Raw genomic sequence first — 13,798 nt, forward strand, 5'->3', positions numbered from 1 at the left:
CTGGTAATGTGGGGTCAAAAACTCGGTCACCCGGTCAGATCAAAAGATAAGCATATTGACATTCTAGAGGCCACAGTTGCGACTCAATCTTTATAAAACTTGGTCAAAATGTTTGTCTTGATGATCTCTAGGTCAAGATTGAAAGTGGGTCATGTGGGTTCAAAAACTAGGTCACCCGGTCAGATCAAAGAAAAGCTTGTGGACACTCTAGAGGCCACAGTTTTTGACTCAATCTTTATGAAAACTTGGTCAGAATGTTTGTCTTGATGATCTCTAGATCAAGATTGAAACTGGGTATTGTGGGTCCCAAAAACTAGGTCACCAGGTCAGGTCAAAGGAAAAGCTTGTGAACACTCTAGAGGCCACAGTTTGTAATTAAATCTTTATGAAACATGGTCAGAATGTTTGTCTTGATGATCTCTAAGCCAGTTTGAATCTGAGTCAGATGGTTTTAAAAACTAGGTCAGTAGGCCAAATCATAGGAAAAGCTTGTGAATACTCTAGAGACCACAGTTGTGACTAAATCTTTATGAAATTTGGTCAGAATGTTTGTCTTGATGATCTCTAGGTCAAGTTTGAATCTGGGTAATGTGGGGTCAAAAACTCGGTCACCCGGTCAGATCAAAAGATAAGCTTATTGACATTCTAGAGGCCACAGTTGCGACTCAATCTTTATAAAACTTGGTCAAAATGTTTGTCTTGATGATCTCTAGGTCAAGATTGAAAGTGGGTCATGTGGGTTCAAAAACTAGGTCACCCGGTCAGATCAAAGGAAAAGCTTGTGGACACTCTAGAGGCCACAGTTGTGACTCAATCTTTATGAAACTTGGTCAGAATGTTTGTCTTGATGATCTCTAGATCAAGATTGAAACTGGGTATTGTGGGGTCAAAAACTAGGTCACCAGGTCAGGTCAAAGGAAAAGCTTGTGAACACTCTAGAGGCCACAGTTGTAATTAAATCTTTATGAAACATGGTCAGAATGTTTGTCTTGATGATCTCTAAGCCAGGTTTGAATCTGAGTCAGATGGGTTCAAAAACTAGGTCAGTAGGCCAAATCATAGGAAAAGCTTGTGAATACTCTAGAGACCACAGTTGTGACTAAATCTTTATGAAATTTGGTCAGAATGTTTGTCTTGATGATCTCTAGGTCAAGTTTGAATCTGGGTAATGTGGGGTCAAAAACTCGGTCACCCGGTCAGATCAAAAGATAAGCTTATTGACATTCTAGAGGCCACAGTTGCGACTCAATCTTTATAAAACTTGGTCAAAATGTTTGTCTTGATGATCTCTAGGTCAAGATTGAAAGTGGGTCATGTGGGTTCAAAAACTAGGTCACCCGGTCAGATCAAAGGAAAAGCTTGTGGACACTCTAGAGGCCACAGTTGTGACTCAATCTTTATGAAACTTGGTCAGAATGTTTGTCTTGATGATCTCTAGATCAAGATTGAAACTGGGTATTGTGGGGTCAAAAACTACGTCACCAGGTCAGGTCAAAGGAAAAGCTTGTGAACACTCTAGAGGCCACAGTTGTAATTAAATCTTTATGAAACATGGTCAGAATGTTTGTCTTGATGATCTCTAGGCCAGGTTTGAATCTGGGTCAGATGGGTTCAAAAACTAGGTCAGTAGGCCAGATCATAGGAAAAGCTTGTGAATACTCTAGAGACCACAGTTGTGACCCAGTCTTTATGGTCCAATCTTAATGAAAATTGGTCAGAATATTTGTTTTATGAAATCAGTAGGTATAACATATTTACCCTGTTACGGTGTGTTACTCATGTGAGCGACCTAGGGCCATCTTGGCCCTCTTGTTTTGTAGTTGGTGCTCAGTAACAAAAATACAAGTAGACACATTCTTGCACATCAGCCTCTGCCAATGTTTTTTAAAAAGGCTGGTTTGGTTTTCAGAAACCATGTTTCTTTGAAATTTAGCTTTGTCTAGTCAGAACCTTGTGAAGGAAACTTTCATACATTTTCGCTGAGTCAATCACTCGTCTGTCTTAATCATGTCCAAGTGCAGTTATGCATATCTTTGACATGTTTCAGTTCAGTGATTTTCAGCAGTGTTCTGGCCTTTGATTTGTCAAATTTTACAGTGTTTTCACTACTGCTGTATACTACCGGTACTAGGTCGAATTTCACCGAAATTTTAGCAGAGTTTGGTTTGTCTAATTCTATGATTTCTTTGCTACTTCTCCTATACCACTGGTTGGAATTCCACCAAACTTCACAGGAATGATCAGTATCAAGCCTAATAGTGTATATCATTGGACTTGTATGTTTCACTGATTTTCACTGGAGTTGGGGGCCTTTGTGGTATTTTACAATGTCTGTGTGTTGTGTAGTAGAAGACATTTATTTTCATGCAAATGATCATTAGTTACAACTTGTTTTGCAAGTAAAATATTTTCTCCTGAACTAAGCTGTAACAGATGTGATAAAGCACCAGATTGAATAAAATAATAATAATCCAAGGTATCAATACACCAATGTACTTATCTGAAGTTAGATAGGACATTTAAATGAGGACAATCCTAAAGTTAAAACATCAAGAGCATAATTGCTAAGGTCACTACTGGATAGGATGTAAGACAAGAATTAACTCCCTCCTGTCCCTATTGTGCCGAATTTAGAAGTAACTTAAAGTAAAGACTTACCCTAAGCCCTCTTTACACAAGAGAAACATGTTTATAGAGTGAACACCGTTTGTCAACCATAATCCTGTCCATGTTATATCAGTGCGGTGGAAAAGTAAGCTCTCTATGTTACTTGCTATACATGATACAGTTATGCATATAACAGTCTTGAAATTATTTTCTTTGATTTTCTCATATTTCTAGATATTTTTTCCCATACTTTGACATATATATATGGGTAGCAGAGATCTCTTTCCAACAATATCTTTCTCAACATAATTTACCTTGTGAAATTCTGTGGGTTCTAACATTTTTTTAAAATATCGCCTCTTTTTTTGGCAAAAAAATGTCGCACTTTCCAGCAGAGCATGAAATAATTTGATCTTTACGTATTATCTAGCTGTTCTACTCACCCTGGCGTCGGCGTCACATCTTAGTTCATGTCCCATAACTCTGACATGTATTTTGGGCAAATTATGCCCCCTTTTGGACTTAAAAATGACTGGTTAAAGTTTTGCATGCAAGTTACTATCTGCAGAACAAATGCAGATATTAAATTGAATCTTCACATGTGCTTTCCGGGTTATAAAACTAGCTGATTGCATCAAGTCCCATAACATGCATTTTGGTCTAATTATGTCCCCTTTTGAACTTAAAACTTCTGGTTTAAGTTTTGCATGCAAGTTACTATCACCAAAACTAATGCAGATACTGGACTGAAACTCTATAGATATTTTAACATTTTTGGTAATATTTTCCTGCTTCTGGGATAATATATCGAATAGGTGAGCATTGGCTGTCTTACGGACAGCTCTTGTTCTTTTCAAAGTGCTGACCATTACAGTAATTATGCATGATTTTTTCGTGCCTAAATGAAAAAGTGCATGGTATGCATGAGATACTATGTACCTACAATAAAGTTTTAGCAGAGTTGTCTCCATTTTTATACGCCCGTTTGAAAAACATGACGTATTATGGGAACGCCCCTGGCGGGCGGGCGGGCGGGCGGTGTCCACAGACTTTGTCCGGAGCATATCTTCTACATGCATGAAGGGATTTTGATGAAACTTGGCACAGTTGTTCACCATAATGAGACGGAGCGTCATGCGCAAAAACCAGGTCCCTAGGTCTAAGGTCAAGGTCACACTTAGAGGTCAAAGGTCAAATTCAAGAATGACTTTGTCCGGAGCATATCTTCTTCATGCATGGAGGGATTTGATGAAAGTTGGCACAATTGTTCATCATCATGAGACGGAGTGTCATGTGCAAGAACCAGGTCCCTAGGTCTAAGGTCAAGGTCACACTTAGAGGTCAAAGGATACAAGAAAGAAAACTTTGTCCGGAGCATATCTTCTTCATGCATGGAGGGATTTTGATATAACTTGGCACAAATGTTCACAACCACGAGGCAGAGTGTCATGCGCAAGAACCAGGTCCCTAGGTCTAAGGTCAAGGTCACACTTAGAGGTCAAAGAATACAAGAATGAAAACCTTGTCCGGAGCATTTCTTCATTCATAGAGGGATTTTGATATAACTTTGCACAAATGTTCACCACCACGAGGCGGAGTGTCATGCGCAAGAACCAGGTCCCTAGGTCAAAGGTCAAGGTCACACTTAGAGGCCAAAGGTCAGATACAAGAATGACTTTGTCCAAAGCATTTCTTTTTCATGCATGGAGGGATTTTGATGTAACTTGGCACAATTATACACCATCATGAGACGAAGTGTCATTCGCAGTTCCTTTCTTTAGAATTACTTCCCTTTGTTGTTACTATAAATAGCTTATATTGTAACTTTTTCATTACTAGTCGTAGTGAAAAATCGAGACCACTTTTCTTAGTACAACATGCATGCTACATCCAATTATGAGGTGTATTTTGACCAATCTCTACCTGGTAAAGATTTTTGCGTGGACTTACAATTTTTTTATGGATTTTTTTTTTTTTTTTTTTTTTTTTTTTTTTAAGAGTATCTTCCCTTAGTTGTTACTATAAATAACTTATATTGTAACTTTTTTATAATTGACCGTAGGGAAAAAACAAGACCACTTTTCTGTTGTACAACATAGATGTCACTTTCAAATTTTAGGTGTATTTTAAGGTATCTCTACCTGGTAAGGAGTTTTTTTGTGGACTTAGAAAAACAAATGACTTAAATGATTACTAAACAACCACAAAATTAAAATTCCATTTGCAAATACAGGTGCTAGAGTAAAGAAATTTGCTGTGACAGGCGTATATTGTGACATTCTGGCACTCTTGTTTCCAAATATTTTACCTAGGATCATTTTTTTTTTCAGCTCAATAAACATTTTTTTCTTCGGAAAATGGTATCTTAAATATTTTTTCAGACTATGTACTTTGATGTAGTTAGCTACACATGCATATAAACTAGATAGTGCCTACTTGAAGTTTGTATTATTAGTTCCAATGCCTCCCTAAAGCATCCAAGTCTTTCACTTAAGTAGTCATCACACCATCAAAGGTACGTGTACTGTATTAGGAGTTGGATGCAGCAAATATTTAGCAAACATACATTATATTAGGCTATACTACTATGAAAGAATTAGTGAACAAAAATCATTTTCTATTACATTACCTATTTTGGCAAGATACAAAATATACATGTATAAAGAAAGAATAATATAAATATAACAAAATAAAATTGTTGGACCTAAAGTTCTGCCAACAGTTGTAAAATATTACTTGACTATAAAATCATTATCACACAATTCTATGAACATGGTATCAGTTTTAAATGTTTTTGCCATGATCAGCCTTGGTAATCAAGTAATAAGATTTTGCTTTTGAGGAATATTTTTACTTTAGTAAAATTGTTCTATGTTCAGTCCTTTTGATTTAAATTAATTCATCAACAAATACTAGAACTAAACAATCTGACTAAAGTACATATCCTATTACGCTACGCATAGGATCTGAGAACGACCTATTCATTGCCTCGTTCTGACGACCCTTTCGCTAGCCAATCAGAGCCTAACTTACAACATCTTGCAAAACTACCTCTAGCCTTGACTTTTGATATTTACAATTCTTATATCATAATGTATCAGATAGCCGGTTAGCTCAGTTGGTAGGCCACTTGCTTTGTAAGCGAGGGGTCCTGGGTTCGAGCCCTGGAATAACTGCACATTTTTCTTATTCTTTGACATTCGAACATGTCGTCTGATTGGATAAAATAAAAATAGCAATACTGGAAATCCAAAATGTACAGAAGACGAATGTGAATGGGTCGTTCTCAGATCTTCGTTTAGAAGATCAAGTACTTTAGTCAGATTGAGAACTAAACGATTTGCAGTAGTTCACTTTTTGATATCTGATATGTTGATATACTCTTCCACTTTTACAGAATTATGTCAGTAAAATTTGGTTCAGGCTACAGCTAAAAGACTGTGAATACATAAAGATTGAAATAGGTATAGTATAATACGTGTAAATGTTCTAAGACATATCAACTAGTCAATGGTTGTAAAAATCTTTCCTCAAAAATCTTTTTTGTCATCGTTAGGTACTGCACAGTGTCCAAATTATTGCAGTCGAAGTGGGACCCATGGAAATTCGCACTTGTGATAAAAACGTCAGCTTTAGAACCACGGACGCAACACATAAATTTTGCATGGAATGTTTTCCCCGGATCAGTGATCCTCTCAAAGATTTTCTTTAGCCTTTTTTGCGTTTTTTGACGTTTATCATCCAACTCTATTTCTCCTGAAACAGTCTCTTGTAATTCTGATATTGACTTACTAAAGTTGCACTTTTCTCTAACATAGAAGTTAGTAAGTTGTTCATCTGCTTCGTTATGCAAGATTATTCTGCAGACGTCTTGCATGCGTTGTTCGTCTAGGAAGGGAGTAACAATGTAAACTTTTGAGTTTTTATAACTGAACCATTTATTTAGCAAGGTCTTCCAGAGTGGATAGATATATCGTTTGCCTTTGTGTACCCCACCTTGATTTGCATCCAAAAGTTTTTCTTTTAATGTGCGTTTATCCCACTGAAATATAATTTTCAAATAAACTCAATTTGTAAATAGCACCATTGACTTCAGTATTTTTACATGCAAAAACTAAGGCAAAAGAGGCAAACTTACGTTGTATATGTTCCTCGAAAAGGGGCAACCCAAGTAACATTTTTAACTGGACTATACAAAGTATGGAGAGCTGTCCTACTCGACCAGGCGTTGGCGTCCTTCCGCTTCCGAAACTTGGTTAAAGTTTTGATGCACTTTCTCTTTATCTCGGTAATCACTTGATGGATTTGTTTTAAACTGAAAATAGTTATGCCTCATCATCACCCAAATCATATGGCACAAGGGCCATAACTCCACCAATGTTTCATGAATTCATGAATTAACCCCACCCCCTTTTTTTACTTAGAATTTCAGGTTGAAGTTTTGATGCACTTTCACTCTATCTCAGTTATTACTAAATGGATTTAATTCAAACTTAAAGTAGTTGTTCCACCTTATCACCCACATCATATGACTTAAGGTCCATAACTCTGGCACCAATTTTTATGCCCCCCTTCGAAGAAGGAGGGGTATATTGTTTTGCAGATGTCAGTCGGTAGGTCGGTCGGTCGGTCGGAATGTAGACCAGTTCGTTTCCGGATGATAACTCAAGAACGCTATGGCCTAGGATCATGAAAGTTGATAGGTAGGTTGGTCATCACCAGCAGATGACCCCTATTGATTTTGAGGTCTGTATGTCAAAGGTCAAGGTCACAGTGACCCTGAATAGTAAAACGGTTTCCGGATGATAACTCAAGAACACTTGGGCCTAGGATCATGAAAGTTGATAGGGAGGTTGGTAATGACCAGCAGATGACCCCTATTGATTTTGAGGTCAGTATGTCAAAGGTCAAGGTCACAGTGACCAGGAACAGTAAAATGGTTTCCAGGCAATAACTCAAGAGCGCTTGGGCCTAGTGTCAGGAAAATTGATAGTTAGGTTGGCCATGACCAGCAGATGACCCCTATTGACTTTGAGGTCATTAGGTCAAAGGTCAAGGTCGCATTGGCCAGGAACAGTTTAACGGTTTCTAATCTTCTTATCCAAAACCATAGGGCATAGGGCTTTGATATTTGGTATGTAGCAAAAGCTAATGATCCTCTATCAATATTGTTCAGATTATTTCCCCTGGGGTCAAATATGGCCCCACCCTGGGGGTCACATGGTTTATATAGACTTATATAGGAAAAAAACTTTGAAAAACCTCTTGTCCAAAACCACAGGGCCTAGGGCTTTGATATTTTGTATATGACATCATCTAGTGTTCCTCTACTAAGATTGTTCAAATTTTTCCCCTAGGGTCAAATATGGCTCCGCCCTGGGGGTCACATGGTTTACATAGACTTATATTGGGAAAAACTTTGAAAATCTTCTTGTCCAAACCACAAAGACTATGGCTTTGATATTTTGTAATGTAGCATCATTTAGTGGTTCTCTACAAAGTTTGTTCAAATTATCCCTCTAGGGTCAAATATGGCCCCGCCCCAGGAGTCATATGGTTCATTTAGACTTATATAGGGAAAAACCTAGAATCTTCATGTCCATAACTTACATCATTCAAATTTGGACCACGTGTATAGTTTTGAGTGGCAAGATGAACCTTGACATGAGTTGACCTTGATCTTGTCCTAGTGACCTACTTTCACATTTCTGTAGCTACAGCCTTCAAATTTGGACCACATGCACAGGTTTGTGTACCAAAAAAAACTTTGACCTAGTGACCTACTTTCACATTTTTGAAGGTACAGGCTTCAAATTTGGACCACATGCATAGTTTTTTGTTCCAAAATAAAATTTGACCTTGATTTTGACCTAGTGACCTACTTTCACATTTCTCAAGCTACAGCCTTCAAATTTGAACCACAAGCATAGTTTTGTGTACTGAAATGAACTTTGATCTTGAGATTGACCTAGTGACCTACTTTCACATTTCTGAAGGTACAGGCTTCAAATTTGGACCACATGCATAGTTTTGTATTCCGAAATAGAATTTGACCTTGATTTTGACCTAGTGACTTTCTTTCACATTTCTCAAGCTACAGCCTTCAAATTTGGACCGCGTGCATATTTTTGTGTTCTGAATTGAAATTTGACATTGATTTTTACCTATTACCTACTTTCACATTTCTCAAGCTACAGCCTCCAAATTTGAAGCACATGCATAGTTCTGTCTACCGAAATGAACTTTGACCTTGAAATTGATCTAGTGACCTGCTTTCACATTTCTCAAGCCACAGCTTTCAAATTTGGACCACATACACATTGTTTTGTACTGACACACTGTTTTGTACTGAAATGAAATTTGACCTTGATTTTGACCTTGAGCTAGCCTTGAAATTTGGAACATTCGAAAATGGCTCAGTGGATGGCACCAAGATCACTCTCTAATCTCTTGTTAGGTTAATAGGTTAAAGGTCAAGGTCAGATTAAACCAGAATGGTAGAACTTTAATTTACAGTGAGCATATAATTTCTGTTCCTTGTGCAATTACTGAATGCATCAAGGGGGGCATTTCGTGTTCGACGAGCTCTTGTTAATGAATTATAGCCCCCACCTTTTACTTAGAATTTAAGGTTAATTTTGATGCATTTTCATTATATCTCAGTTATTACTAAATGGATTTAATTCAAACTTAAAATAGTTGTTCCACCGGTGGAAAGGTAAAATTTAGCCACTTCACCGCTGACATAATTTACGTAGATCAATAGCATGGCGTCGCCTGCGGGTAAGAAAATTGAAATAGTTGATTGCACCATTACACAGTGAAGTGGCTAAATCTTACCCTTTCACCGGTAGACGGGTGACATGCAATACGACATTATGAAAATGTCACTTCATATTGTCGAGTGTCACTTCGCGTGTCGTGTATCGTTTGGAATTGTCGCGCGTCGACCATCACCAAAACACGCGACATGTGACATATGATACGACATTTGGAAAATGTCGCTTCACCTTGTCGAGTGTCGTTTGTGATTATCGCATGTCGTTTGATAATGTCGCCGTCGCGTTTGCAGGGTTGAAACACAACAATGCAAAGTGACATTGCGACATTACGAAGTGACATAGCGACAATGCGATATGACGTTCGACAACGCGAAGTGACATCGCGATATATCGTGCTTTTGAAAGGCGACATTTCAAAGTGGATATTGCGACATTGTCATTTGGGATTGTCGCCGTCGTTTGCGATTGTCGGGTGTCACTTCGTAATGTCACTATGTCACTTCGCGTTGTCGTGTGTCGGCCCCACAAACGTGACGGCGACATTATAAATGGCCCCAACAGGATTCCGTATGTTTTGGCATGTAAACATGATAGAAACCACATTTTGCAATCAACTTTTACTAAACTTGCACACAACTTATATTGGCATAATATCTAGGTTCGATTCGAAAACTGGCCATCATGGGTTCCATAGTTATGGTCCCTGAAAGGGCCAGAATTTGCTATTTTGGCTTTAGCAGCCATATAGAGACTTCATTATTTGTTTGATTTGATACAAACTTGCAAAATATCTTAGATTCCATGATGAATCCGTCAGATCCAGTCATAGGCTCCAGAGTTACGACCCCTGTTTAACCCCCTGAAAGAGCCAGAATTTGTTAATTTGTACCTTGTCAACAAGATAGAAGTGACATTTTATATTTGATTTAACCATACTTACACACAATGTAAGTCACAATAAGACTTTGGTTCCTTTCGAAAACCAGCTAGATTTCTTCATGGGTTCTGAGTTACTGCCCCTTAAAGCGACAACATTTTCTATTTTGGCACTTTCAGTCATATTGAAATTTCATTTATGCTTTGATTTGATACAAACTTGTGTAGAATGTTTACCTTGATGAACTCTAGGCCAAGTTCGAAACTGGGTCATATGGGGTCAAAAACTAGGTCAAATCAAAGAGAAAGCTTGTTAACACTCTAGATGCCACTTTTATGACCCTATCTTCATGAAACTTGGTCAGAATGTTTATCTTGATGGTAACTAGGCAAAATTCGAAAATGGGTCATATGGGGGTCAAAAACAAGGTCACCCGCTCAAATTAAAGGAAAAGCTTGTTAACACTTGAGGCCACATTTATGACCCTATTTTCACGAAACTGGGTCAGAATGTTTATCTTGATGATTCCTATAACAAATTTGAAACTGGGTCATGTGGGGTCAAAAACTAGGTCACCCGCTCAAGTCAAAGGAAATGCCTTTTATCACTGTAGTATCTTCATGAAATTTGGTAAGAATGTTTATCTTGATGATTCCTAGGCCAAGTGTGGGATAAAAAAAGCTAAGGTACCACTGAAATCAAAAGAAAAGCTTGTTAACACTGTAGAGGCTACATTTATGACCCTATCTTCATGAAACTTGGTCAGAATGTTTATCTTGATGATTCCAAAGCTAAGTTTAACAGGTGAGCGATATAGGGTCATCATGGCCCTCTTGTTTTTATTACTTGAGAAATTTCAATAAGATTGAAAGCGTCAAAGGCATGAAAACTAGTGCCTTCTCAGGGTGAATTGTTTCAGAAAAGTATCGTCTGGCAGATATTTTGTATCGAGGAAGGTCCTTGTTTCCTTGTCTTTGACACTTTTTATATTATTAAAGTCAGTGAATTTATAAGGAAACTACAAGAAAACAACTTGACTTGCAGAGTAGATGACCCCTATTGATTTTCACTCTATTAAAGGCCGAGGTCACAGGGACCAAAACATGGAAATCATTTTCCGGTCAATAACTTGAGAACCTTTTGACTCAGAACCTTCAAACGTAATAGGAAGACAGGACTTACAGAGTAGATGACCCTGTTGTTATTGGGGTCACTACATCAAAGGTCAAGATCACAGGAGCCATCTGGTGTCGCACTTCATTTTCGATCAATAACTGGCGAACCATTTGACCTAGAACCAAACTTCATTGGATTTTAGGGCTTAAAAAGTAGATGACCCCTATTATTTTGTGGGTTGCTCGATCAAGGCCACAGGGGCCTGAACATTGAAAAACGTTTCTGATCAATAACTCGAGAAACACTTGACCCAGAACGTTGAAACTTCATAGAATGATTGAAAATGTAGAGTATATGACCCCTATTGATTTTTGGTGTCACTTAAGCAAAGTTCTAGGTCACAGATAAGAGGTCAGAAATTGGAAAAATCTTTCTGATCAATAACTTGAGAACCTTTTAACCCAGATCCTTCAAACTTCATAGAGGGATAGGACTTACAGAGTGGATGACCCCTATTGATTTTGGGGTCATTTGAGCAAATGTCAAGGTCACAGGGGCCTGATCATTGAAAACACTCTGATCAATAACTTGAGAACCACTTGGCCTAGAATGTTGAAACTTCTTGGGGTGATTGGAATACCTAGAAGATGATCCCTATTGCAGCCAACCGTCGTTGTCTTTTGGACTTTTGCTCCTGTCCCCAATTGACTTAGAACTTGCATATTACTAATATGTATTGGAGGAGCCATGCGCTTTTCTACAAAAGCAAGCGTCTTCTAGTATTAAACGATTTTTTAACATTCCCTCAAAGGGATTTTTCGTAGCTAGTTCTACTTGCATACTAATATATACCATGACTGAATTGTTAAAGTAAATAATGTAACAAACTCACCACCTCTATGTCTCCACCAATTCCTTCGAGTGTTTCATAGCCCTCTCCACCTCCCTCAGCCATCTTTCATGTAAGTAAACACAATATTTCAGGTTTCTTAAAACACTCTTAAGTTGATGTATCGGAAATTACATTTTGACTGAATTGTTAATGCTTGAAAACAAAACTTCACATGGTTCTATATAATGTTTTCATGTTTATTTAGATTATTCTAATATTTAGATATTGATGATGAGCCAGATAAGAATAAGTTTTACGTAAATTTTTCTCTAACTTTCAAACTTTTTTTAAGTCTCTAACTTAACAGAAACTCGGATGTCCATCTGATTTTTAACTGGTAATAAAGAAATCTACTTAAACTGAATATTTACTTCTGAAAGAATTACAATAGTTTACCTTAATATGATTTATATAAATTCTGAAATTAATTCCTGTAGAGTTTATGAGTAACGTACATTTACTCTTACATTACTTTAGTTGAATGATCTGTTGTACTTCAGTTTCCACTTACAAAAATGACGTTAGTCCTAAACAAATATTTGTATAGATATTGAAAATCAATATCGATTTCGCCTTTCAATTTATTGGTAGGTATGATGATAGTTTAGATAGAGTCACAATATTAAAGTAGGATGAACATACACTAAACAACACTTGACATTTTATAAATATCTTCCAAGTTACTGATAATATGTATATAATTGAAATCTTGAATTTAGTGAAATTCTGAAATATTGAAATCTTGAATAATTGAAATCGAGATTTTTTTGAAATTGTGAATTACTGAAATATTGAATTATTGAATAATTGAAATATTGAACTTTCGACATGAAATATGGGAATCGTGAATTCATGAAGTTGTGAAATATTGAATAATTGAAATCTTGAACTTGTAAAATTCAGAATTATTGAAATCTTGAATAACTGAAATCGAAAATTTTTTTAAATTGTGAATTACTGAAATACTGTATTATTGAATAATTGAAATATTGAATTTTTGACATGAAATATGGAAATCGTGAATTTATGAAGTTGTGAATCATTGAATAATTGAAATCTTGAATTATTGAATAATTAAAATGTTGAATTTGTGAAATTCTGAATTATTGAAATCTTGAATAATTGAAATCGATAATTCTTGAAATTGTGAATTATTGAATTATTGAAAAATTGAAATATTGAATTTGGAAATCGCGAATTATTGAACTTCAGGAATTCAAGGATTCACGAATTCATGATTTCAAGAATTCACGACTTTTGCGTGAAACTTGGAAAATGAGAATTTGTGAATTTCAAGAATTAACGATTTCAAGAATTCATGATTTTGAGTGGAATTTAGAAATCGCGAATTTGTGAAATCGTGAATTATTGAACCTCAAGATTTCACGATTTCAAGAATTCACGAATTCAATATTTCACAATTTTTGCGTGAAATTTGGAAATCGTAAATTTGTGAATTAATGAACTTCTGGTATATAAATCTGGTATAATAATAATAATAACTTCAAGAATTTATGAAATCAC

The 13,798-nt window shown here is 36.6% G+C and overlaps 1 protein-coding gene across 5 annotated transcripts; it reads right to left on the minus strand.

Annotated features, from left to right (window-relative positions):
• Positions 1-5,217: 5,217 nt before the first annotated feature.
• On the minus strand, positions 5,218-12,827 carry LOC123545032 (uncharacterized). Of its 5 annotated transcripts, none has more exons than XM_045331264.2 (3): positions 12,671-12,827; positions 12,278-12,337; positions 5,218-6,649 (listed from the first exon to the last, which is right to left on the minus strand). In XM_045331264.2, exons 2-3 carry the CDS (start codon positions 12,335-12,337, stop codon positions 6,107-6,109), a joined length of 603 nt encoding a protein of 200 aa, XP_045187199.1. In that variant the 5' UTR covers positions 12,671-12,827; the 3' UTR covers positions 5,218-6,106. The 5 variants fall into 5 exon arrangements, with proteins under 5 accessions (XP_045187199.1, XP_045187196.1, XP_045187197.1 ...); XM_045331261.2 differs by having other exon boundaries at positions 12,275-12,337; positions 12,671-12,826; XM_045331262.2 differs by having other exon boundaries at positions 12,275-12,337; positions 12,730-12,813.
• Between the last annotated feature and the right edge of the window lie 971 nt (positions 12,828-13,798).

Source organism: Mercenaria mercenaria, chromosome 1 (assembly GCF_021730395.1).
Source record: "Mercenaria mercenaria strain notata chromosome 1, MADL_Memer_1, whole genome shotgun sequence".
In the NCBI taxonomy this organism is placed as follows: domain Eukaryota; kingdom Metazoa; phylum Mollusca; class Bivalvia; order Venerida; family Veneridae; genus Mercenaria; species Mercenaria mercenaria.

Excerpts from the sequence above, each read along its gene's own strand:
- LOC123545032 (XM_045331261.2), bottom strand. The coding sequence starts at position 12,337 with ATGGCTGAGGGAGGTGGAGAGGGCTATGAAACACTCGAAGGAATTGGT. Across the intron at positions 6,650-12,274 it reads TTGGTGGAGACATAGAGGTG|TGGGATAAACGCACATTAAA; the intron begins GTGAGTTTGTTA and ends ATTATATTTCAG.